Below are 24,017 nucleotides of genomic sequence, written 5' to 3' on the forward strand. Positions count from 1 at the left end.
GCTGTTTGTTCATATTTTATTATTCATCGCAAAAAATCACACAAGTGCTTTGAGGTACCAGCGCATGTTAGGTCTTCTCTCTACAGAGCTACAAGAGCAGGATCTAACAGAGAAAACAGTGGCGTTTGACTCAGGGTGACCACGAGGAGGAGAAGCTGCTCCTTTAACCCTTTGGGTGCCCCAAGACACAGTCACTATATCATGATGTAATGACTACGGCATGCCCAACAGAAGGTTTTTTGCCGCTTAGATGGTGTTCTGTCTTGCCACAAGATGCAATCTGCCCATTGAGAAAATGAAGGAGTACTCCCCTTCCGTGTCCTGCAAAATGGCCTCCGCCATCGTGTTATTGGAGAGAAAAAAAGCTTTGTATCCTTTTTTACCCCAACTTACCTCAGCTAGCTGTGCTCTAAGCATATGGATCTCTGACAGGAGCTGCTCCTGGTCTTGCATTTGCCTTTCCAGCTGTGCCATGTGAGCCTGTCTCATGGTCTCAGTGGCCTGCTGGCGGTCCTGCACCTGCCTCACCAGCTCTTGCCTCATGTCTTCCACATGCTGCTCATATAAAGGCTTCAGCTTTGCACTTTCTGCACCCATTGCAACCATCTGGTTATAGTCCTGCAAAATGTACACACGTCAATTCATATAAGACCCATCTTTCCTGGCACGTCATAAATCATTTAATATAGTGTTACCAGATTACAAATCAAAACAGTAGAATAATAGCAGCCGTTACCACACAAATTAACGTCTTAAGTGCCAAAGGGATCTGCAACACGTTTCTTTGCACTCAAGGGGTTAAGCGATGCCAGACACAGTACTACTTGTGTCCCCTTTAAAAAGGACCATCGTATCCCTGTTAGTTTCCAGCACATGGAAACAAAAACGAAGTAATCAGTTCAAGTGCGTCAAGAGCAAATTATATGCAGAGCTGCATTTAGATCTAAAATTAAAGTTAGATTACTTATTAGGGTATCACGGTATTACAGATTTCCAAAGCCTGTGTGGCAAATACACAAACCCTAATTCACTATACTTGATTGGCATCAATTCCTAATGTGACTTTCCCTTTAGTGAATAAATCCATGAGTAAACCAACTCTCCCTATTGCCTATTTGCTTACAACTACAAGAGAACAAACAAACAGAACATTTAGAACACACACAAATCATGTTCTTTGTTGGACAGGTACTTGTTGCACATTTGTTTGTGTTGGTTGTAGGATATGAGCACAACACAACTATTATGAACCATCGTTTACAACTGCTTTTCTCTGGTCTGATATTCCTCTGCAAACTCATTTGACTTCACACCTTTTTAATACGTTTATATGTAGAAGCCGGAGTTTAACCCCTATAATATGTCTGTATCTTGCCCCATGTGCATGTCGTCTTAAACAAACAAAAACAAGTTTTAAATGATTTGTTAAAACATCCAAATGTTTTAAATCTCCATCTTTTGGGGTTACCATGGTAACCTTAAGACTACACTGGACTCTGGGAGAATTTTATTTAAACCCCCGGGACACTTAACATTTTAAAACGCTTATATCTCCTGAAGACTCAATGGGGTTCATTCATTAAACTGTGATAGTGCCAATCTGGGCACTGTTGCAAGGAATCCCCCATTGCCTTCCAGTTGAATTGTAACTTTTATTGCGACAGTGTCCCTATCGGTACTATCGCAGTTTAATGAGTAGCCCCCTTACCTCCCTAGCTTTAGCTCCCTTACTGGTTTACCTCTTTTGTTAACCAATATGCTGTTAGAGAAATTGCAACAAATGACCCCAGAGACCCCTCAGGCAGCAAAAGTTAAAAGGTTAAATATCATTGATATTTCTCTATTCTTTCATATTTTAATGAAAGGATTGAACATACACACACATACACAGGCAGGAAACCGTAGGAAAGGCGGTCATGGAAGTTTGATCCCCTTGTCTCCTAGTATTTGAATATTAACCTACAGTACACACAGAGCTAACAATATGTAGATAGATTGAAAGATGGATATACAGACTTACAAAACACAAAGATAAATCAGGGTCCCTGTAATCTGATTCATACATATACATAAGGCTGATTCCACATCTGTGATGTCGTTTACTCTATTTGGAAATGAGGGGAATATGGTAGCAGGACTTTGCAAAATAGCATCTACATGTGTCTTTCCACAGAGCTATTGTCGGACATACAAGCTGGCAATTTAAAAGGACCATTCTGCCCACTTAAAATGAGCCCATTTGCTACTTACAGTGATCCCGAAGAGTTACTCCACCTCTGCCTTGAGACGCTCTTTTCTGTCCTGTAGTTCCTTTGTGACTGTCCCTCACTAGCAGAACAAATATTTGACGTTTCCTATACCAACCATCATATTTGTACGCATTTCAAACTTTTCCTCCTAGAATCTGTCCATGATATTTGCAAATGTGTTTTCTAACTGACAAAAAAAAGTGCAGCCCCACTTTAAATTGATTTAAAAGTTTCCATCTCAGAAAACCATGAGCAAAGGCATTTAAACATTAAACATTTGTAAGGTCAAAGATCTCAATGCAGTGCCAACGTCTTGCTGCCATTAATTCATTTCTCTCTTTTTGTCTAAAAAAGTCATTTGTGGCAAGGACCAATTGTGCCTATAAATCCAAAGTAGAGAATTATTATGTTAGGCTAGATTGCAATGTATTGCATTCAAAACGTGTATTGGTTTATTGTTCCTTTAAATTCTATGAACAAAACACATTTTGGCTATTAAAACTTTCACTGCCAAAAGGTGCTGCTATCCATTAAAATAATGGCAGGCCTAATACTGTACAAGTTCATGTAGCCAGTTTTGCACTTACTTCTTCTTTGAGAACAACCGTTTTCTCTTTGGAATGAGATTCCATTGTCAGACTTGTGTCCTGGTTTCTTAAACTCAGATCACCATCCTGTTCTCTGCTTAAATACTCCTTTGATGGGTTAAGAGTGATTGATTCCATGCTACCTACTTCATCAGTTGGTAACTCACAGGACAAACATGTCTGAGGTCCCTTTAACTGCATTTCTCCTTGTGATCTTGATTCAATTATTTGCAACTCTTGTTTCTCCTCTTCGTGAAACTGACATTTTTCATCAGCACCCTCATTTATATTAACATTCTCAGTGCTTTCATGTGGATTTGCAAATTGTCTTGATGATTCACCATTTTGTGTAGCTAGCCTTGCAAGTTCAGTCTTCTGAGCAAACCCTATTGTCATCTCAACAATAACCTAAGAAAAATAAAGAAAAGCATGAAACACAGAGGCGACAAACAAAAATGACGTGATCTTGACATGTAATAAAAATTAAAAAAAACACACAGTAAAACGTGTCCAGTCACAGTCCAGTGATTTTCAACTTGGGATCTGGTTCACACCTCAAGATTTCCACGGCCAACAGGGAGGGGGAGAGCTGGGACAACTGTCCCAGACTTTGTGGCTCCGCGGCTCTCTGGCATTCACTTCAATCACCTCCCTCCTCCAGTTGGCACCGGAAGTCGAGTCCAGCGTCCGACCGGAGAAGGGAGCTGCAGAACGGAGCAGTGCACCACGGGAGTAGAGAGTTGAGTGTGGTTAAGAAAGAGAGTGGGGTAGGGCGTGTAGGAGGGGAAGAGAGCATGGGGGGGAGAAGAAGAGAGATCGAGAGGGTAAGAGGGGAAGAATGGGGGAGGGTAAGAGGGGAAGAATGGGGGAGGGGAAGAGGGAAGGAGTATAAGAGGGGAGGAAGGGGGCATGGGGGAAGGGAAAGAGGGGGAGGGGGGGAAGGGGGAGGGAAGAAGGTAAGAGAGGGACAGACGAGGAGTGTAAGAAAGGAAGAAGAACGGGTCCCCCGGAATTTCACAATATAATTTTAGAATTCCTTAACCCCAAAAAGTTGGAAACCACTGCTCTAGTCTGTTGTTCCAACACAAAAGCAAGCAGTCAATAAACAAATTCAACAACAATTCTTATTTTACAGTCACGTCCTGCACTCTACCACCACGACTCCATAAAGGCCTTCTCCTTAGGGAAGACCTTCAAGAAATCACTTAACACCCACCTGTTCTGTGAAGCATGTGGGCCCCAGTCTCAATTGCGCACTGTATTAATCTGTGAAACACTTGCGCAGTTTACCATAAAGCAAAAATACAACTAAACAACGAAGTTCATCTTTTTAATGCTAACTTCTACTGACCATCACAAATGCCCTATAACCTCAACCAAGTCTCTGTAGTGGTGAGTAATTGCACATACTGACCGAAGTGCCAGACCTGTTAGTGGTGGAGTGAGGAGTGACGGGTTGTTTAAAAGCTGTGGAAGTAGGGGATGGTGTGTTACATAGTGTATGCTCAATTTCACTTTAAGGCAGACAAAATGTTATGAAAAATGTATTAAGAACTTGCATTGCTAATCCCTTACGCATAGAAGGGGTAGAAAGTGGTTATTTAGACACTATAAAAAAAGTCACAGATACAGAGGCATTCACTTAACTGCAATAACCATTAATATTTCTAAATGGCTATTCGTTTCAGTTGCTCTTAACAACCCATTTGCCCGTTAGTCAATAACCTCCATAGAGTAAACTGGCACTTTTCCGATTCCCAACCGATTCCCAACTTTTTGCCAAGAAAAACGCAAATGTTAACAATTACATTTGGACTGTGGGGAAAGTTGCGTTGCGTTTCCCAGTCCTTGCACTGCATTCTGAAACAGAGCCTCCGTGTACTCATAAGGAGCATTTACACAGCTGTCCTCACGTGACTAAATACAGACTCGCTTCAATGAAACACAACTAGGATGTAGCACGGACACTACTAAGCAAGCCAACAGAACAAGTTCATACCGCAAAATCATTTCCTGTAACTACCAAACACGCAAGAAACACCACAACACTATCACATGCACTCTTGTTCAACACACAAAGTGAGAACTCTTCACATTAGCAACTAGTTCAAGTAACAATATGCAAGTAGATACAACCAAGAGGATACCAGAATGCAGTGTGTTGAAATTCACTAATATTCTGGAAGAAAACATCAACATACTGTTAAGCACATCTGCAAAATGTAAGATGCAGGCGAAGGCCTGCAGGAAATTAGTTGATTATTAGAGAATACTGTAGTTACATGTGGATAGCATCCCCACGTACACCTTACACCTGCAGCACTATTTAACGATGAAGCAGTTGCTAGGAGAAGTAATGGCAAGTGAATTGGAGATGTGTGTGAAAAGCCAAGGGGTAATTGTGGTTACTACTGTACACACAGCACTGTTGTTCACATGAAAACTCACAGCATCAAAAAAGTATGCATGGTACCAATCGCCTTACCCCAATAAAACATGCAACCACCATAGAAACAGCCCATCCATAACGCATTACATACGACAGGAGTTGAATCTCCCTGTGCTTCAGGCACCAAACTTACATTGCAACTTCTACGGGGCAGGGAATTATTGTACCTGAAAAATGTTATGTGCAGGGCTGTGTACACCACCACAAAATATCTATATATTATTATTATTATTATTATTAAAGATGATGATCACTGATCTTTCAGCAAATGGTAAGATCAGATCAGGTTGTTAAATATGCATTTAAGTGACGTTAATAGTGCATTTAATTGCATACTAAAAGTAAATAAGCCTATACTGTGTCACAAGCCTTGGATCCCCATATAAATACATTTAGTTTGTGTGCATCTATGTGATTATTTCATGTGATTAAAAAAAACAAAAAAAACATCACCAACTGTATTGAATAAATTCAAATATTGCAAATATAGAACATGTATTTATCTTTTTAATTAACTTACAATCAATGCTTCTTGGCAAATCTTAAAGACTTGCCTCTAATAGCTATGCTCACAAATGAAAAAGAGATTAAGAAAAAAGGCAATCTATGGAAAATATGGACTTACTCTTGCTATTTCTTCCTCTATCCTTTCACGGTACCGTTCTTCCAACAATTGATTTATATCTAAATGTTTCCCGCCCTCTATGTTACGGAGAGGACACAATGGAAGATCCCCAAAGTTTCCATTGACATTTTCTTGCTTGGCCTTTGTCAGCTGTGTAATCTCGTGTTTTAAAGCAGCATTTTCAAGACTATACTTCTCCATTAGATCTACTTTTAGTTGACATAATTCTGCTCCGTGCTGTGTTTTCAATGCATTTACTTCTTCCACATACTTGGCATATAATGCCCGTCTCAAGGTTTGTAGCTGTTGATAGATGGGGCCAGTGCATTTCCTCAGAGGCTGATCTCCCAATAGTACTGCCTCATCCATCTAAAACAGGGAGAGTCATTTTAACAATTAGAGTGGGAGAAAAAAAAAGAAGAAGCTTTTTTTAACCTTTTAATGAGCACACACATTATCTGTTCCTTTCTTATTGGAAATCATCTGTTTTCCCCATGCGCAGCGCTGAAATGATATGCAACACAAAGCTCTGCAGGCCCCTTCCAGACTAATATTTATAATGGCCGTTAATAATTACATTCAACTATTGCTTGCTCATAAAATCACCACTCAAGATCCAACTCTGAAAAGCGCAATGACAAAAAAGCATGAAGATCCACCTAACAACTTACTTGATAAAATACAGTACACTTGGTGCATAGCCTTTTAAATGTTGTAGTAGTTCAAAAGTTGGTATTAAAGGAGCAATCCAAGAAATATCCAACTTGTGTTTTTTTTTAAAAAATAAGGTCTGTTTTATTAGCTAATACTTACTATCTTTTCTGCATTTACAAATTCAACTCTTAATGCCATTTTTAATGAGTTTTAATATACTGAGCATCTTTTCATTCCTTTAGCTGGCTTTAGCCCACCTCCCCAGCAGTGCAAGATCTTTGTAACACTTTCCTGTTGGTGATACATTGTTGCCAATATTCCCAGCAGTTTGAGCTGCAAACTGTAACAATAGATAATGTTACCTAATAATATAAGAATACATTGTAGCTGCTGACTGAAGGATTGATTTGAAACTGGAAGGCCGCCATTTAGTGAACCCTGGGAAGCAGGATTTTGCTGATTGATCACGGGACAACTAATTGATCGGCAGCTTAGGTAATCAAAGGCTGCATATATTAAAATAAAAAGTTTCCTTTTTTTTAATAAGCTGATTGGATTGCTTCTTTAAACCTAAACGCTCTTGCTTTCAGTAGATACGTGTGACCTTCAGTACATTACTTTACAATCATGTGAAACTGAAGCAGCCCCCTGCAAGTTGCTAATAATAATACTAATAGGCTGAAATACAGACAGAACGCATGTTCTGTCGTGCTTCTATTACAGAGGGGCTAACATTGCATCTAGAACAGGGGTGGCCATCTCCGGTACCCAAGGGTCACTAACAGCTCAGGTTTTAATGATATCCCTGTTTCAGCAAAGGTGGCTCAATCAGGGGCTCAGTCGTTGACTGAGCCCCTGCTGAAGCAGGGATATCCTTAAAAATCTGACTTGTCGGTGGCAGCCCTTAGTAACTCGAATTGGCCACCACTGATCTAGAGTTTAAAGTGCATCACGTTTTTCCCTGCCTCCGCTTTTAACAAATGGCATAGAATAAGGCGACAGCTCACATGTCCGTAACAGATCTTGTTAAACTACTATAAGCTTCCAGTACTATTAACCCTTGTATGGAAATCCGATATAAAATTCAAAAGGAAAAAAAACATACAAAAAAACAAACCACTAGAAAAAGCACAAAATCTAAATTAAAAATCCATGCTTATTTATGCATGCATTACCTTGAGAACGTCAGTATCTGGTGCATAAACAGTTTTAAAAATGTCAGCTTCCTGTAAACCCAGCTCCACGTCGGACTGAGCTTTAGACAGGTCCCTAATAAAAGGAATACATAAACTCAAAATGTGGCAGTAAAAAAACAGTGAAACATTTTTAGATCATAACATGGATTCTCTGAATAAAATTTAAATTTAGCTGATCTAATTCAGACTCTTCTGCATACTCTGTCTAACTTATAAAGACACATCCTTTTTTAAGTAAATGAGGTCAGACACTTCTATAAATAGATAAAACATAGCCTTAATAAAACACATTTAGCTCTGATAAACTGTTAATTGAAATATACATTAGAGCTAATGATGCCCAACAATTGATTTCTTCACTGGAAGCTTTGTAGAACTCGTAAGTGAAAAAATATTTGAAAGAGACACTTGTGATATATATGAAGAACTCTTAGGCCCAAATTCAGGAAAGTGAGCTACGTTTTAGCAAACCTAATTAATTCCCATCCAAGTGAATAGGAGTTAAGACATGTTAAAGCTTTAGTTAATCAGGGCGTTAGATGGGCAAACTAAAGCCACTGTGCCACATCCATACCCTGTGGACTACAGACCTATTAATAAACTACTGGCAAATAAATGTGAATAAGGCTAAGAAAATGTAAAGGATGGTTAAAAAAAGCCATGAGGCGTGTATCATTTTGCGGCACTACATATTCGAAAACAACCAAACGTGTGTGTGTGTGCGTATATATATATATATATATATATATATAACAGGGAGATAAGCTGCGCCTCTAAGGAACATATACAATAAAATATATGTGCTATAACGATATGATGTAAATGTCTTAATTACATAAGCAATACATATATACACATATAATAATAATGTGGACCTATAATGATATCAGGCCCACAAAAACATGAACAATAAAATATTATAATATAAAAAGCAAAAAAGGATAAACCAGTCCTCGAATAGTCCAATGAAAAGTATAGGTGCTGGTATGCAGGGTCTCCGGCAGCTCTCAGTATGGACCAACCATGTCCACAGGGTATCTAAAAAGAAAAAAAGAGGAGAGAGCGCACGCCCATAGCGTATAAAAGTTTTAATGAAAGGGGGAGGGGGAGAGAGGGGGGTAAAAAACACACTTACAAAAAATGCATTAAAATCAAGCATATGTGATATACATAATCACCACCATCCGGTTTAGCTGAGACTCTTGGGGCACTCCTAAGATTTTCTTTAATTACCACTCTGAGGTTGTATATATAATACCGGACCTCCCCTTCTTATGACATCCCTTTGAGAAAGTTAGCCGTGACTGACGAAACGCGTCAGGGAGCGTCGTGACGTCAGACGCAGAGACATTGGAGTCCACACCAAGCGCTGGAGCGTATTGATCCAGGCACGAGTGCTAGAGGCAGCATTACACGGGACCTCTTTCTTGGACATTTTCATAGCTTACCTGCTTTGTGAATCTGCTGGGACGGTGCTCCATTACCAACGGAGCCTGGGACGGCCACTGAAGCCTGCAGTTTGACCGGATGGTGCTACCAGCCCTGGAACCTGCAGTGACGTTGCCCCTTACCAACGGAGCTTAGGAGTGCCCCAAGAGTCTCAGCTAAACCGGATGGTGGTGATTATGTATATCACATATGCTTGATTTTAATGCATTTTTTGTAAGTGCGTTTTTTACCCCCCTCTCTCCCCCTCCCCCTTTCATTAAAACTTTTATACGCTATGGGCGTGCGCTCTCTCCTCTTTTTTTCTTTTTATATATATATATATATATATATATATATATATATATATATATATATATATATATATATATATATATATATATATATATATATATAAGACACACAGATGAAAAGAACAAAGACAATCCCCTTAGTAGCACTCTAAATTACACCTAAACTAATCTATAAGCTAAAGATTGTTAAAAAGAAACAGATGCTCCGCCAATTCAGAAAAAATGAACAAGATTTTATTGATTTAACAACAAGACACACTAACTTAAAAACATAAAAATACTAAAGACAGCCTATGAAAATATATATGTATCAAAAATATAAAGAGAGAACTACTAATCAAATACTATCAGTATTACAAAAAGAAGAAAAACTAAAATGTGTCTAAATAAAGTTTAAATAATGACAACAAAGTAGTTTAGTCTAACATAATAGGTAATACAAAATATATTCCCACTGACATATGCATGAAAGAATGATAAATCATTGCGTTGGAAAAAGTATATAGTCAATGACCCAGTATATAACCAGGAAAAATAAATATGTATACCAAAAACAGAGGGGGAAAAGAAAAAAAAAAAAAAAAGAGATAAAGCAACCAGGGAAAAATAATATAACAATAATAATAGTTATACCCTGAACAGCATTTCCCCAAAATGAAATCAATGAGAACTGATGCAGCAAATAAAGAAAAATATGACTAATAAAGACATATTAGCAAACAGAGTCATACATATTGAAAACACCACAAAGCGCAGCACTGCAAGGACAAGTAATGCCCAAACAGTAAGGAGGGTAATACTCAGCTGCAGCTAGATTGTGTAGAGTTTGTGTCCATATTGATTGTACAGGATGTGTTTCCAAAGTCTGCTTATAACAGGAACAAAAAATAAAGTCCAAAATGCTGCATCCGATCCATCAGAAGTCCCTCAGAATAGAAGATTACATAAAGGCTGTAGTAAAGTAAACACTCTACATGTTTCACCCGTCGGTGGGCTTCTTCCCGGAGTGGTAAAAAAAACACTTTTTTTACCACTCCGGGAAGAAGCCCACCGACGGGTGAAACATGTAGAGTGTTTACTTTACTACAGCCTTTATGTAATCTTCTATTCTGAGGGACTTCTGATGGATCGGATGCAGCATTTTGGACTTTATTTTTTGTTCCTGTTATAAGCAGACTTTGGAAACACATCCTGTACAATCAATATGGACACAAACTCTACACAATCTAGCTGCAGCTGAGTATTACCCTCCTTACTGTTTGGGCATTACTTGTCCTTGCAGTGCTGCGCTTTGTGGTGTTTTCAATATGTATGACTCTGTTTGCTAATATGTCTTTATTAGTCATATTTTTCTTTATTTGCTGCATCAGTTCTCATTGATTTCATTTTGGGGAAATGCTGTTCAGGGTATAACTATTATTATTGTTATATTATTTTTCCCTGGTTGCTTTACCTCTTTTTTTTTTCTTTTTTTTTTCCCCCTCTGTTTTTGGTATACATATTTATTTTTCCTGGTTATATACTGGGTCATTGACTATATACTTTTTCCAACGCAATGATTTATCATTCTTTCATGCATATGTCAGTGGGAATATATTTTGTATTACCTATTATGTTAGACTAAACTACTTTGTTGTCATTATTTAAACTTTATTTAGACACATTTTAGTTTTTCTTCTTTTTGTAATACTGATAGTATTTGATTAGTAGTCCTCTCTTTATATTTTTGATACATATATATTTTCATAGGCTGTCTTTAGTATTTTTATGTTTTTAAGTTAGTGTGTCTTGTTGTTAAATCAATAAAATCTTGTTCATTTTTTCTGAATTGGCGGAGCATCTGTTTCTTTTTAACAATCTTTAGCTTATAGATTAGTTTAGGTGTAATTTAGAGTGCTACTAAGGGGATTGTCTTTGTTCTTTTCATCTGTGTGTCTTATATAGTTTTCACTATCCCCTAGCACCATCAGGTCCTATTTAATTTATATACTGACTTTATTTGGGGTATATATTTTATTTTACCCTTATAGTTAGTCTTATTAAAGGGCTTGAGTTAACCTTATATATTATGTGTTGAGCAACTTCTCCTTTTGTGTGTTCTATATATATATATATATATATATATATATATATATATATATATATATATATATATATATATATATTCCACAGAAGCAGCCGGCACTCCACTTGCAAGTAGAAAAAAAATTGGGTGCTTGTCCCATAAAGCAATAATAAACCATACGATACCGTTTGAAGCACGAGATCAGGAGACAGCACTCTGGTAAGTTTGATCACAAGTTTTTGTATTGAAAATAAAGACACATAAACCGACGTTTCGGTCCCCCAGTGGGACCTTTCTCAAGGGGGTGCGCATCACGTTATATATATAGATATATATATATATATATATATATTATGACTAAAGAGGAGGGAAAGTAGGGTCAAAAAGGTGCACTCAAATGCTGAATTGTGAAAAATAGAAATGGACTTTATTAACAAAGAGTATAAAAAACACAAAAGACAGACCCACACAAATCACATGTCAGATCGCTATGCGACACAACGTAAAAACATCAAAGAGGTACAATTGGTCTGATAAGAGCCAAAGCAGGGTAACAATATATCATTACAAATATAACATAACAGAACTAGGGGAAAAATATTTCTCCCCAAGTAATGTTTACTGAGATCGGCCGATCCAGAACAAGAGTAGCAATGAATATAAATGGTAAGTAGATACAGACCACAAGAAAAAGATTGGATATATATTGTAGTAAATATACATAAACCTCTTAATGATGATGAGAGATAGTTGGGCACATAGCTAGAAATACATAAAGTTGTGACCATTAAATGTGCTGTAAATCAGCTGAATAAAGTGATGCCCAAATTCAGCTGCACATGTAAGATAAGTAGCAGCAGTGGTAGATCTATAAAGTGCACTGGTAGCGCTCATATAAAGTCCCCTGAGATACAGAGCTCAAAAATAATGAGCAGTGGTGGTGTGTGAATAACACAGGGACATAGAGCACTGCTGTGTGTGGTGTGCACAAAGCACTGAGGAAATCCAGTGATAAATACCAGCGTTACTCAGTCAGGCAGCAGGAGAATCAGATGTTAAAGACCAAAGTCTTGCAGTGGGACATCAGCAGTAAAACGGAGGAAAGTCTCACGCAGTATGGTAAGGCACACGGGTCACAGGATGGAGGGGTGCTGTCACAGCTCTGCTCCTACGGCCGTTTCGCCAAAAAGGCTTCTTCCGGGAGCATACAGTGTCAGCATAAACAGACACTCTTAAAGGGCTCCGTTTTCCCGCCAAAAGTTCACTCGTGACCAACAGCCAATAAGAAATTCTGAAATTGGCTGTTGGTCACGAGTGAACTTTTGGCGGGAAAACGGAGCCCTTTAAGAGTGTTTGATTATGCTGACACTGTATGCTCCCGGAAGAAGCCTTTTTGGCGAAACGGCCGTAGGAGCAGAGCTGTGACAGCACCCCTCCATCCTGTGACCCGTGTGCCTTACCATACTGCGTGAGACTTTCCTCCGTTTTACTGCTGATGTCCCACTGCAAGACTTTGGTCTTTATCATCTGATTCTCCTGCTGCCTGACTGAGTAACGCTGGTATTTATCACTGGATTTCCTCAGTGCTTTGTGCACACCACACACAGCAGTGCTCTATGTCCCTGTGTTATTCACACACCACCACTGCTCATTATTTTTGAGCTCTGTATCTCAGGGGACTTTATATGAGCGCTACCAGTGCACTTTATAGATCTACCACTGCTGCTACTTATCTTACATGTGCAGCTCAATTTGGGCATCACTTTATTCAGCTGATTTACAGCACATTTAATGGTCACAACTGTATGTATTTCTAGCTATGTGCCTAACTATCTCTCATCATCATTAAGAGGTTTATGTATTGTGACAAACGGCTTACTCCGGGGCTCCGCCGTCTGTCCGGGACTGTTAGAACACGGTCTTTTAGGGTAGGTTAAATGATGAGACGTCACGTACTGTTCCTTTAAACAGGCTATGCCTGGTTTATTCAGTCCCAGGCACTGAGACTGCCACAGTTTAAACAGAAAACAAAGCCAAACAAAAAGCTGCTCGTCTGAGCGATAACTTAAACTTAGATGTCCCTGACTCAGAGTTGGAAGTGGCTTGTCCACTTCCACCAACAAAATAAGTACCTTTGCAGTCTTTAGACAAACTAACAGAATGAATGAAGCGATTTGGGAAAGAGGCTTTCTCACCCCTCTGCAGTTCAGCAGCCTTCCAGGCTCTTGGGCGGGGCCCAGAGGAAACAGGAAACAGGTCTTATATACCTGAACTCTAATCAGCATGACAGGTGACAGAAAACAGGCAGCAGACAAACTGTGGAATGGAGTGCCTGTACCACGAGGCTGCCCTGTTCAGCTTAGACAGGACAGAAACTGTTCAGTATCCTGGGAGCCCTGTATATGGAGTTTATTACCAACCCCTGGTTACTGTCACATATCCTCCCCCCCCAGCTCAGACCTCGAGGGGTGAGCGACCATGGATATTAGGGAGTGCATCCTTGACAACCCGTCGGCATTGCCATGTTTGTGCCCCGACCTGTGTTCCACAGAAAATTTAAAGGGCTGTAGGCTTAGGAACCACCTGGTCACCCTAGCGTTCTTCTCCCTATTTTGACACATCCAGGTAAGGGGTGCATGATCTGTGACCAATCGGAACTTTCTCCCCAACAGATAATACTTGAGTGTCTCTACAGCCCACTTTATTGCGAGACACTCTTTCTCGACTATGGAGTAATTTTTCTCCTGGGGATTTAGTTTCCTACTTAAATAAAGGATGGGGTGCTCCTCCCCTTGAGACTCCTGGGAGAGTACCGCCCCCAGCCCTACCTCAGATGCGTCGGTTTGGACTACGAACTCTTTGGAGAAGTCAGGTGTGACCAACACTGGTTGGGCACAGAGAGCTTCTTTCAGGCTTCTAAAGGCCTGTTCGGCTTCGGGGGACCACTTTACCATTAGCGGTCCTCTTGCTTTTGTGAGGTCGGTTAGTGGGGTTGCCTTAGTTGCAAAATTGGGAATAAACCTCCTATAGTAGCCAATTAACCCCAAAAAGGTCCTTACTTGTTTTTTTGTGACTGGCCTTGGCCAATTTTGTATCGCCTCTACTTTGAGTGTTTGTGGTTTGAGTAACCCTCTACCAATAGAATACCCCAGATACTTGGCCTCCTCCAGACCAATAGTGCATTTAGCGGGGTTAGCAGTTAGTCCAGCAGACCGAACTGCGTCGAGCACAGCTTGGACCTTTGGAAGGTGGGACTGCCAATCTTCACTATGGATTACCACATCATCCAGGTAGGCGGCAGCGTACCGAACATGTGGTTTTAAAATTTTATCCATCATTCTTTGGAATGTGGCGGGAGCTCCATGTAAGCCAAAAGGCAGCACCTTATATTGAAAGAGGCCGTCTGGGGTTGAGAAGGCTGTTTTTTCTTTTGCCCTTTCTGTGAGGGGAACCTGCCAGTACCCTTTTGTTAGGTCTAGGGTTGTGAGATATCGGGCTTTGCCCAGTCTCTCTACAAGTTCATCCACCCTGGGCATAGGATAAGTATCAAATTTTGACACCGCGTTTAGTTTCCGGTAGTCATTACAAAACCTTGTTGTACCGTCTGGCTTTGGGACTAAAACTATAGGGCTGTTCCACCCACTTTGGGATTCCTCAATTACGCCTAGTTTTAGCATTTTTTTAACCTCTAAACTTATAGCCTCTCTCTTGGCCTCTGGGATTCGGTACGGTTTAAGGTTAACTCGGACCCCCGGTTCAGAGACTATGTCATGTTTAATTACGTTAGTTTTACCTGGCTGTGTAGAGAAGATTTCTTTGTTCCTTCTCACTAAACTCTGGACCTCTCGTTTCTGATGCACGGACAGTGTTTCAGCTATGCTAACCTCTGGGTCAGTTTCTTGATTCTCTGACGGACCTGGGGGTACTAGGGTTAACAAGACCTCTCTATCTTTCCAGGGCTTGAGTAGGTTTATATGGTAAATTTGCTCAGGTTTCCTCCTACCTGGCTGCCTTACCCTATAATTTACTTCTCCCACTCTTTCCAAGACCTCATATGGCCCATGCCATTTAGCAAGGAATTTACTCTCCACGGTGGGAACCAGAACTAGTACCCTATCACCTGGAAAAAAAATTCTGACCCTAGCACCCTTATTATACGTATTCCTTTGTGCTTCTTGAGCTTTCTCCATGTGTTCCCTCACTATGGGTAGGACTGCAGCAATGCGGTCCTGCATTTGGGCAACATGCTCTATTACACTTCTGTAAGGGGTAACCTCGTGTTCCCAAGTTTCTTTGGCTATATCCAGTAAGCCCCTTGGATGTCGGCCATACAATAGTTCAAACGGGGAGAAGCCTGTGGATGACTGGGGAACTTCCCTAATGGCAAATAACAGGTATGGTAACAAACAGTCCCAGTTTTTCCCATCCTTATCGACCGCCCGGCGTAACATGCTCTTTAAGGTTTTATTGAACCTTTCCACTAAACCATCTGTTTGTGGATGATAGACTGAGGTTCTGAGATGCTTGATTTTTAGGAGTTTACATAGCTCTTTTGTTACTTGGGACATAAATGGTGTTCCCTGGTCAGATAAGATCTCTTTAGGAATTCCGACCCGGGAAAACAGAAGTACTAACTCTTTTGCTATGTTTTTAGCAGAGGTGCTACGTAGGGGAACTGCCTCCGGATATCGGGTAGCATAATCTAATATTACCAATATATGCTGATGTCCCCTAGCAGACTTTATTAGGGGTCCTACTAGATCCATAGCAATCCGGTCAAATGGTACCTCTATTATGGGAAGGGGTACCAATGGGCTGCGGTATGCTTTGAACGGGGCGGTGATCTGACATTCTGGGCATGAGGAACAATAGTTTGTAATTTCTGCCAGAACCCCAGGCCAATAAAAGCTTCGGAGAACCTTTTCTTTTGTCTTTTCCACCCCTAGGTGTCCCCCCAATGGATGACTATGTGCGAGGTGTAATACTACGTTACGGAATGTCCGTGGTACCAACAATTGTTTAGTTGTAACTGATTTTCTTTTATCAACCCGATATACTAGGTCGTTCTCTACCTCGAAGTAGGGGTAAGCAAGTGACCTATCTGGTTGGCCATGAGTACTATTCTGGTCCCGTATATTTCCCCTTGCTACCGCTAATGTGGGGTCCTCCCACTGGGCCTTCTTAAAACTCCCAGGACTGACCTCTAGGTCAGCGAGGGTCTTATCCTGTACTGGGGTGGTAAGTGCCTGATCAACATCTTGATTTGGGGTATTCCCTACCAAAGTAGTGATGGGGAAGGGAATTTCACAGCACTCCTCCTTTTCCCCCTTCTTATTTGGGCCCTCGTCAACCTCCATTTCTGAAAAAGGGAAAGGATTTGTTTCTTCTAACACTTCGTTATGGTCTGCTATTGAACTCTGGGCGCTATTCTGAGCTGGGGACCACATTTTTAGAAAATGGGGAAAGTCGGTCCCTATTAACACATCATGTGCCAGTTTGGGTACAACACCCACCTTGAAATCTAAAGAACCAAATTCTGTTTCAAAAAAAACATCAACAGTGGAATATTCATGATTATCCCCATGTATACAACAAATTGCCACTCTTTGTGAACTGTTTACCTGTTTCTTCTTAATGGGCAATAGGTATTCGGACACTAGTGTGACCATACTCCCAGAGTCAAGAAGTGCCCGAACCCTCTTACCATTAACCTTTACAAATGCCCACAGATCGTTATTCAAGGGGTCCTCTGGGCTAGGGCCCATACATTGGGACAACAGCGAATAAGGTTCCACGCTGTTGCATTGCATGGGCTCATCATTTAGTGGGCAGATTTTTGCTGTGTGGCCCCTCTCATGACAATTTACACATTTAGGTACATAGTCTGTGTCCCACTTAGAGCCTTTTCCCGGCTCCCCATGTTGGCTATTGCCCTTAGTGTGCGAACCACTGTTGCTGGAGCGGCGTGAAGGTGGTCGCCGCTCTTCAGCGCCCCTTAACCCCGGTACCCTTTTACCGTCTCTGGAAGAGTCCTGGAACCTCGGATAGTGGGGTTGCTCCACGACTGTGGGTTGCGGGTGCTCTTCTGCTGCACTGTACCTTTCTACAAGGGCCACAAGCTCATCCGCATTGTGGGGGTCACTCCGACTGACCCAACGGCGTAAGGCAGAGGGAAGTTTCCTCAAGAACTGGTCCATGACCAACCGTTCCACGATGTGGCTTGCTGAGTTGATCTCGGGTTGTAGCCACTTCCGGGCGAGGTGGATGAGGTCATACATCTGGCTTCGGGTGGCTTTATCCATCGTGAAGGACCATGCGTGAAACCTTTGGGTACGAACAGCCGTGGTTACGCCGAGGCGGGCGAGGATCTCGAACTTCAATTTTGCATAGACGTTAGCTTCGGCTGGCTCTAGATCAAAGTAAGCCTTCTGGGGTTCGCCGCTTAGGAAGGGTGCGATTAGACCAGCCCACTCAGCTTCTGGCCATCCCTCTCTCTGTGCCGTGCGTTCAAACGTGAGAAGATAGGCTTCCACATCATCCGAGGGTCCCATCTTCTGAAGGTAGTGGCTTGCCCTGGTCATTTTCGGAACTGGGGCTGCCTCTGCCAGTGGAAGGTTACTGATAGTCCCCCTCAGGATCTCGAGTTCCTGCTGTAAGCCCTGAGTGAACCGCTTTTGCTCCTCTCTCAGCAGGCGGTTTGTCTCTTGCTGGTTTGCATTAGTCTCTTGCTGGGCTATTAACAGCTGTCGCTGGGTTTCACTCGCCTGTTGCTGGGCTTCATTCGCGTCTTTCTGGACAGCGACATTGCGTACCAGCGCACTCACCACGTCTTCCATCTTGTTTGGAGAGAGAGAAAAAAAAACCTTCTTTTTTTTTTTTTTTTTTTTTTTTAAAGTTCTTTAACCCCCAGACCTTTCAGTGTTCTGCCCGCATTCTCCACCATATGTGACAAACGGCTTACTCCGGGGCTCCGCCGTCTGTCCGGGACTGTTAGAACACGGTCTTTTAGGGTAGGTTAAATGATGAGACGTCACGTACTGTTCCTTTAAACAGGCTATGCCTGGTTTATTCAGTCCCAGGCACTGAGACTGCCACAGTTTAAACAGAAAACAAAGCCAAACAAAAAGCTGCTCGTCTGAGCGATAACTTAAACTTAGATGTCCCTGACTCAGAGTTGGAAGTGGCTTGTCCACTTCCACCAACAAAATAAGTACCTTTGCAGTCTTTAGACAAACTAACAGAATGAATGAAGCGATTTGGGAAAGAGGCTTTCTCACCCCTCTGCAGTTCAGCAGCCTTCCAGGCTCTTGGGCGGGGCCCAGAGGAAACAGGAAACAGGTCTTATATACCTGAACTCTAATCAGCATGACAGGTGACAGAAAACAGGCAGCAGACAAACTGTGGAATGGAGTGCCTGTACCACGAGGCTGCCCTGTTCAGCTTAGACAGGACAGAAACTGTTCAGTATCCTGGGAGCCCTGTATATGGAGTTTATTACCAACCCCTGGTTTCTGTCACAGTATATTTACTACAATATATATCCAATCTTTTTCTTGTGGTCTGTATCTACTTACCATTTATATTCATTGCTACTCTTGTTCTGGATCGGCCGATCTCAGTAAACATTACTTGGGGAGAAATATTTTTCCCCTAGTTCTGTTATGTTATATTTGTAATGATATATTGTTACCCTGCTTTGGCTCTTATCAGACCAATTGTACCTCTTTGATGTTTTTACGTTGTGTCGCATAGCGATCTGACATGTGATTTGTGTGGGTCTGTCTTTTGTGTTTTTTATACTCTTTGTTAATAAAGTCCATTTCTATTTTTCACCATTCAGCATTTGAGTGCACCTTTTTGACCCTACATTCCCTCCTCTTTAGTCATATTTGGGTCGGTAGCACCACCAGAGGGTTACCTTTTACCTTGACCTCTGGTTAACTGATTATTTAATCACATAAGGGTGATTTGATTGCGGCATCTATTGTGTGTTCCATATATATATATATATATATATATATATATATATATATATATATATATATATATATATATTCTTTATTGGCTATATGCTAACGGTGGAGGTTTTGTGTTGCCTTTTTCACCCACCATAACTTAAAAAAAAAAAAATATATATATATATATATATATATATATATATATATATTTTTTTTTTTTTTTTTTAAGTTATGGTGGGTGAAAAAGGCAACACAAAACCTCCACCGTTAGCATATAGCCAATAAAGAATATCACTTGTGAGCACCCACCATAACTTAAAATGTAATGGTAAACCTACCCAGCCTAGAAAAATTGCAAAGCAAGTATAAACCAACCTCACACTGATGATACCCATCAAGGTTGAAACATGTCTTTGAGTGGTTTGTACTTGCTTTGCATCTAGTCCCATGCTGTGTTTAAAAGCTGTGTTTATAGCATTGCATTTGCTTATATGGGCTCCATGTGAATGGATATTCCAGGCAAAAGGTGACACATTGTGTGCTCATTTGCATGTCATTTCCCAGAAACCCTTGCTGCACTGGGAGCACTGTATGCTAGGTGATAATGGTTGAAAGGCAGGGTTGCAGACCCGTCTAAGACACGTGAATGTGCTCACAAGTGATATATATATCTATTTATATACAGCAGGCGGGTTCCGTTCTAAGGACACGCCGCAAAGCGAAAATCGCTGTATATATATACACACACACACACACACACACACACACACACACACACACACACATCTATATCTCTAGATCTATATATATATATACACACACACACATATATATATATAAAACACACACACACACACACACACACACACACACACACACACACACACACACACACACACACACACACATATATAAAACACACACACACACACCTTGATTGCAAAGAGGTCTCGCTGACATTCTGAAGTTCTTCTTGCAAATGGATTATCTCTGTAGTGTACCTTTCTTCATTTTCCTTTAGCTGTTGTTGGAAATACTCTCTCAGGTGCTCAATCTGCTGCGAGTGCTTTTCCTCAAACCGGGTCCTTTGATGGCTGAACTCAATTTCAAGTTTCTCAACCTCCTTTGATTGAGATGCTGTGACAATCAACGGCTCCTGGACATCTTAGAAGAGCAGTTGAAATACAAATTTACCATGGAAGGACATCTTTGACGTGATAAACATTTAAAGAGTATGATGTTTAAAACTAAAAGGACATTGCGTTACTCCTACATCATCTTGTAACCAAACCAGACCCGGACTAATCAAAGAATGGACGTAAATGTGTCGCAGTCAGCACAGACAGTACAAACACTTCACTATATGATGACGTATTTACCAGCTTTGCTCTTAGCTGAAGCTTGTGAATTAATCAGAATATGTCTCGGAATGGTGATATCTTCTTCTTTAGCAGTTTGGAGCTCCTCAATCTGAAAAAGGTAGAAGATACAGTACAGTATGCAAATCGCATTATTTTTCCATCCAGCAATGAATGGGTTAAACAGTATTGTTTTTGGATGCCCTAGAAGATGCTACCCTGAACAGGAAGCTTCAAAATGGAAATCAGTACTACTTGAGGAACCCATTAGTAATAATTTGCCTTTCATCTGACAATACATGCCTAGTAGATCAAGTGATCAGAGATCATTTTGGATATGAGCTTTCACTATTCTAATTGCCCTTCTGAACCTACTCGTTTAATGTCCAGATATTCTATATAAAGGGTTACTTGCTTTCATTAAGATTATACTACAGGACAATCAAATTCACATTTCAGTTAATTACCAAAAAACGCCCAAATACTGCTTCTTTCAACTCTAATTTCATGCATTCAATCACGTTTTCTTTCCTCTTAGTACTCATAAGTACCTGTTGTCTATAATGTATTAATTTCTTGAGGTTTGTGTTAGACATGTACACACGCGCTTACATATGCATAACTGTCAACTACCTGCAACTCAGCACTGTGATAATAGCCCAGCAATAGTTTTGCATTCCTATTTTCTAAACAGTTAACAGCTTTGGGCAATAGAGATCTGATGAAAGACTGCCATGGATAATAATCACATTGTTATCATGAATTTAGTTGACAGATATGCAAGATAAGCGCTGAGAAATTCCCTCTGATAAAAAAAAAAGTGTGTAATGGATGCAAAATTGTACATGTAGCAAATATCAGCAAAAGGCAGGCAACTGAGAAAATCCAGACAAAGATAATCTCAAACACATTACAGAAAAGTCTATAGTTGCAGACTCCATTGCTCTAAAGGGCTCCATTACTCATTCCAAGTAATGACACATTGCCATCATTACCTTTTCCAGGTAGGTGTAAAGCTCAGCCATCCGCTTATATTCTTTCAAAAAATTGTGTAGAAGGGTTGTCAAATGCGTGTGTACAGCTGTGATCAACAAGAAATGCTATGTGAGATAAGTTATGGACATTTTCTTGCACATTAAAAAGAAGGTCATTGGATACAAAATTGGATGGTTCCATCAATTATTGGCTTCAAAACATTAAAGTCTGCTAAACAGCGTGGCTGCAGGGTCATATGCCGTAAGAAAATGCCGGAGGAATCCATAATGCAATGCAGGACTGCATAACGTTGAGTGGATTAAGAGGTGTACAGTAGTACATCATTGCCATTTGCAAAAGCAAGCCTCTCAGATATATCTTTTTCTGAAGCACATACTGTAGTCATATTTAACTCATTAGTACCAAGGGGCACTTGGCAGCATTCCTCTACGGAACAACAAATATGAAATACCCTGTAAAGTATGTTTCTGTATTTTGGGATTGCACACCAACTGTATGTGGTTACCAGATAGAGTATGTTGTGTCATATTAACCGCTTCACCACAAGAAAAGTTATAAAAGATATGGAGTTCTTTTTTTTAAATCAAAGGCTCATAGCTGCAAAACACAATAGAAAATAATACAACAAATATCCAGTTTCTTTGAAGGGAATTTCTTTCCTTTCATAACTCTGGTTCAGATTTACAGTAGGCACCTGTTTTTCCTCTGTTTGGCAGCTGGGAGACTTTGATAAATAGACCTCATTGTCTCTTCTACACCACAATATAAGGTCTGGCGAAAGTTGTTTTGGGGACATCATCTCTTCTCCCCCAAACAAAGCTAGGGTTTAAACAGGTGTTCTAATATTCTGTGGAATTGCTCGCCACTAAGCTGTGCTGTGTTAGAATACATGCAAATAGTAGATTACTTTGTGCTTCAACTATATGTTGCTGAAAGGCCATAACACATGAAGACTCCTGTGAGATTCCCTCCTTCCCATGTTCTGTTTCATCTTTCTTTCCTGTAGGTTTATCATCAAGGATTCGGTTTAAGCACTGTATACAAGAGACAATTAAAAATACACATCATTATTTAAAATTAATAAAAACTTCTGACATATTTTGAAGCTTGAATCCCAATACTATTATATTGTTGTTTCAACACAATTCAATAGCCTGATATATGTTTAGTTCTTTCACGCAAACTGAAAACACCGGGATTCAGACAGCTACACTCTGAAGTCAAACCTGATTAAGTCGATCACGTTCAACACCTATAGTCTTCATTAGCAGTTCTGTTAGAAGCTGACAAGATCCAGCTTCACCACCTGAATGTAGAAAAAAAATATAACAAATTATAGCAGTAAGCTACTTTAGCCAATACATGCTTTTTTTTTATTCACAGCATTTGCAGATCACATATATCACAAAGCTGCAGATCAAGCAATATCCTACATGTGGTGTGTTTTTTTTTTTTTTTTTTTTTTTTACTAAATCAGTTTTGTATTATGAGAAAATACTTGTAGCATGTAAAAAAATTGTTAAGACATTTTTAATGTCTTATAATGTTACAAGCATTTGTTGTGTCTATAGCAACCATTCACAAAGTCACATCCCCTTCCTCTTCTGAAACAGACTCTGGCACACCCCTGTTTGAGCCCTGCCCTCCCTCTAGCAGTGCACCAATTGAATCTAGTGACTGCCTGGTCACATAATCTTCCACACACAACGTTGCATCTTGGGTCCTCTTCTGCTGCACTGACAGGGATTTAGTGAACCCCCGAGCCGAATCTTCGCCGATCGATCACAGGAGAACGGATCGATTGGCAATTTAGCCAATCACTTGTCAGTGTGTAGATTGTATTGATGCACATATTGAATAAAACATTTTAAAATATTTTTCAAACAGCAGCTTGAGCTGCTGCTGCTGCTTTAAGGCACTACAATAATAAAACAAAAGGTTCTTTAGCCAACACTTAAATCGGTCCTGAAGGTGATTTCACAAGTGGTACATCCAATCTAACTTAGTATTTCATATACCTAGAAAAGGTAAATATATTCCTTCATGTAAGAGAAGTTATTTAGTCGGGATGTCGAAAAGTAATCTTGCAGCTAACAAACAACTGAATGTAACAGTTGCAAAGAGTCGATCCAAAAATGATG

The 24,017-nt window shown here is 40.3% G+C and overlaps 1 protein-coding gene across 1 annotated transcript in view; it reads right to left on the reverse strand.

The window, feature by feature from the left end:
- Positions 1–1,863: 1,863 nt before the first annotated feature.
- LOC142487679 (A-kinase anchor protein 9-like) overlaps positions 1,864–24,017 on the reverse strand; it is a 112,622-nt gene continuing 90,468 nt past the window's right edge. Inside the window, exons 11-19 of the mRNA XM_075587383.1 lie at positions 23,103–23,182; positions 22,784–22,910; positions 21,876–21,961; positions 20,902–20,992; positions 20,455–20,686; positions 7,740–7,833; positions 5,911–6,279; positions 2,837–3,244; positions 1,864–2,436 (exon numbers count right to left, since the gene is read on the reverse strand). Of these exons, the coding sequence (XP_075443498.1) occupies positions 2,398–2,436; positions 2,837–3,244; positions 5,911–6,279; positions 7,740–7,833; positions 20,455–20,686; positions 20,902–20,992; positions 21,876–21,961; positions 22,784–22,910; positions 23,103–23,182 (1,526 nt within the window). The 3' untranslated portion in view covers positions 1,864–2,397. The remainder of the gene's footprint in view (positions 2,437–2,836; positions 3,245–5,910; positions 6,280–7,739; positions 7,834–20,454; positions 20,687–20,901; positions 20,993–21,875; positions 21,962–22,783; positions 22,911–23,102; positions 23,183–24,017) is intronic.

This window comes from Ascaphus truei, chromosome 2 (genome assembly GCF_040206685.1).
Source record: "Ascaphus truei isolate aAscTru1 chromosome 2, aAscTru1.hap1, whole genome shotgun sequence".
Taxonomy (NCBI): domain Eukaryota; kingdom Metazoa; phylum Chordata; class Amphibia; order Anura; family Ascaphidae; genus Ascaphus; species Ascaphus truei.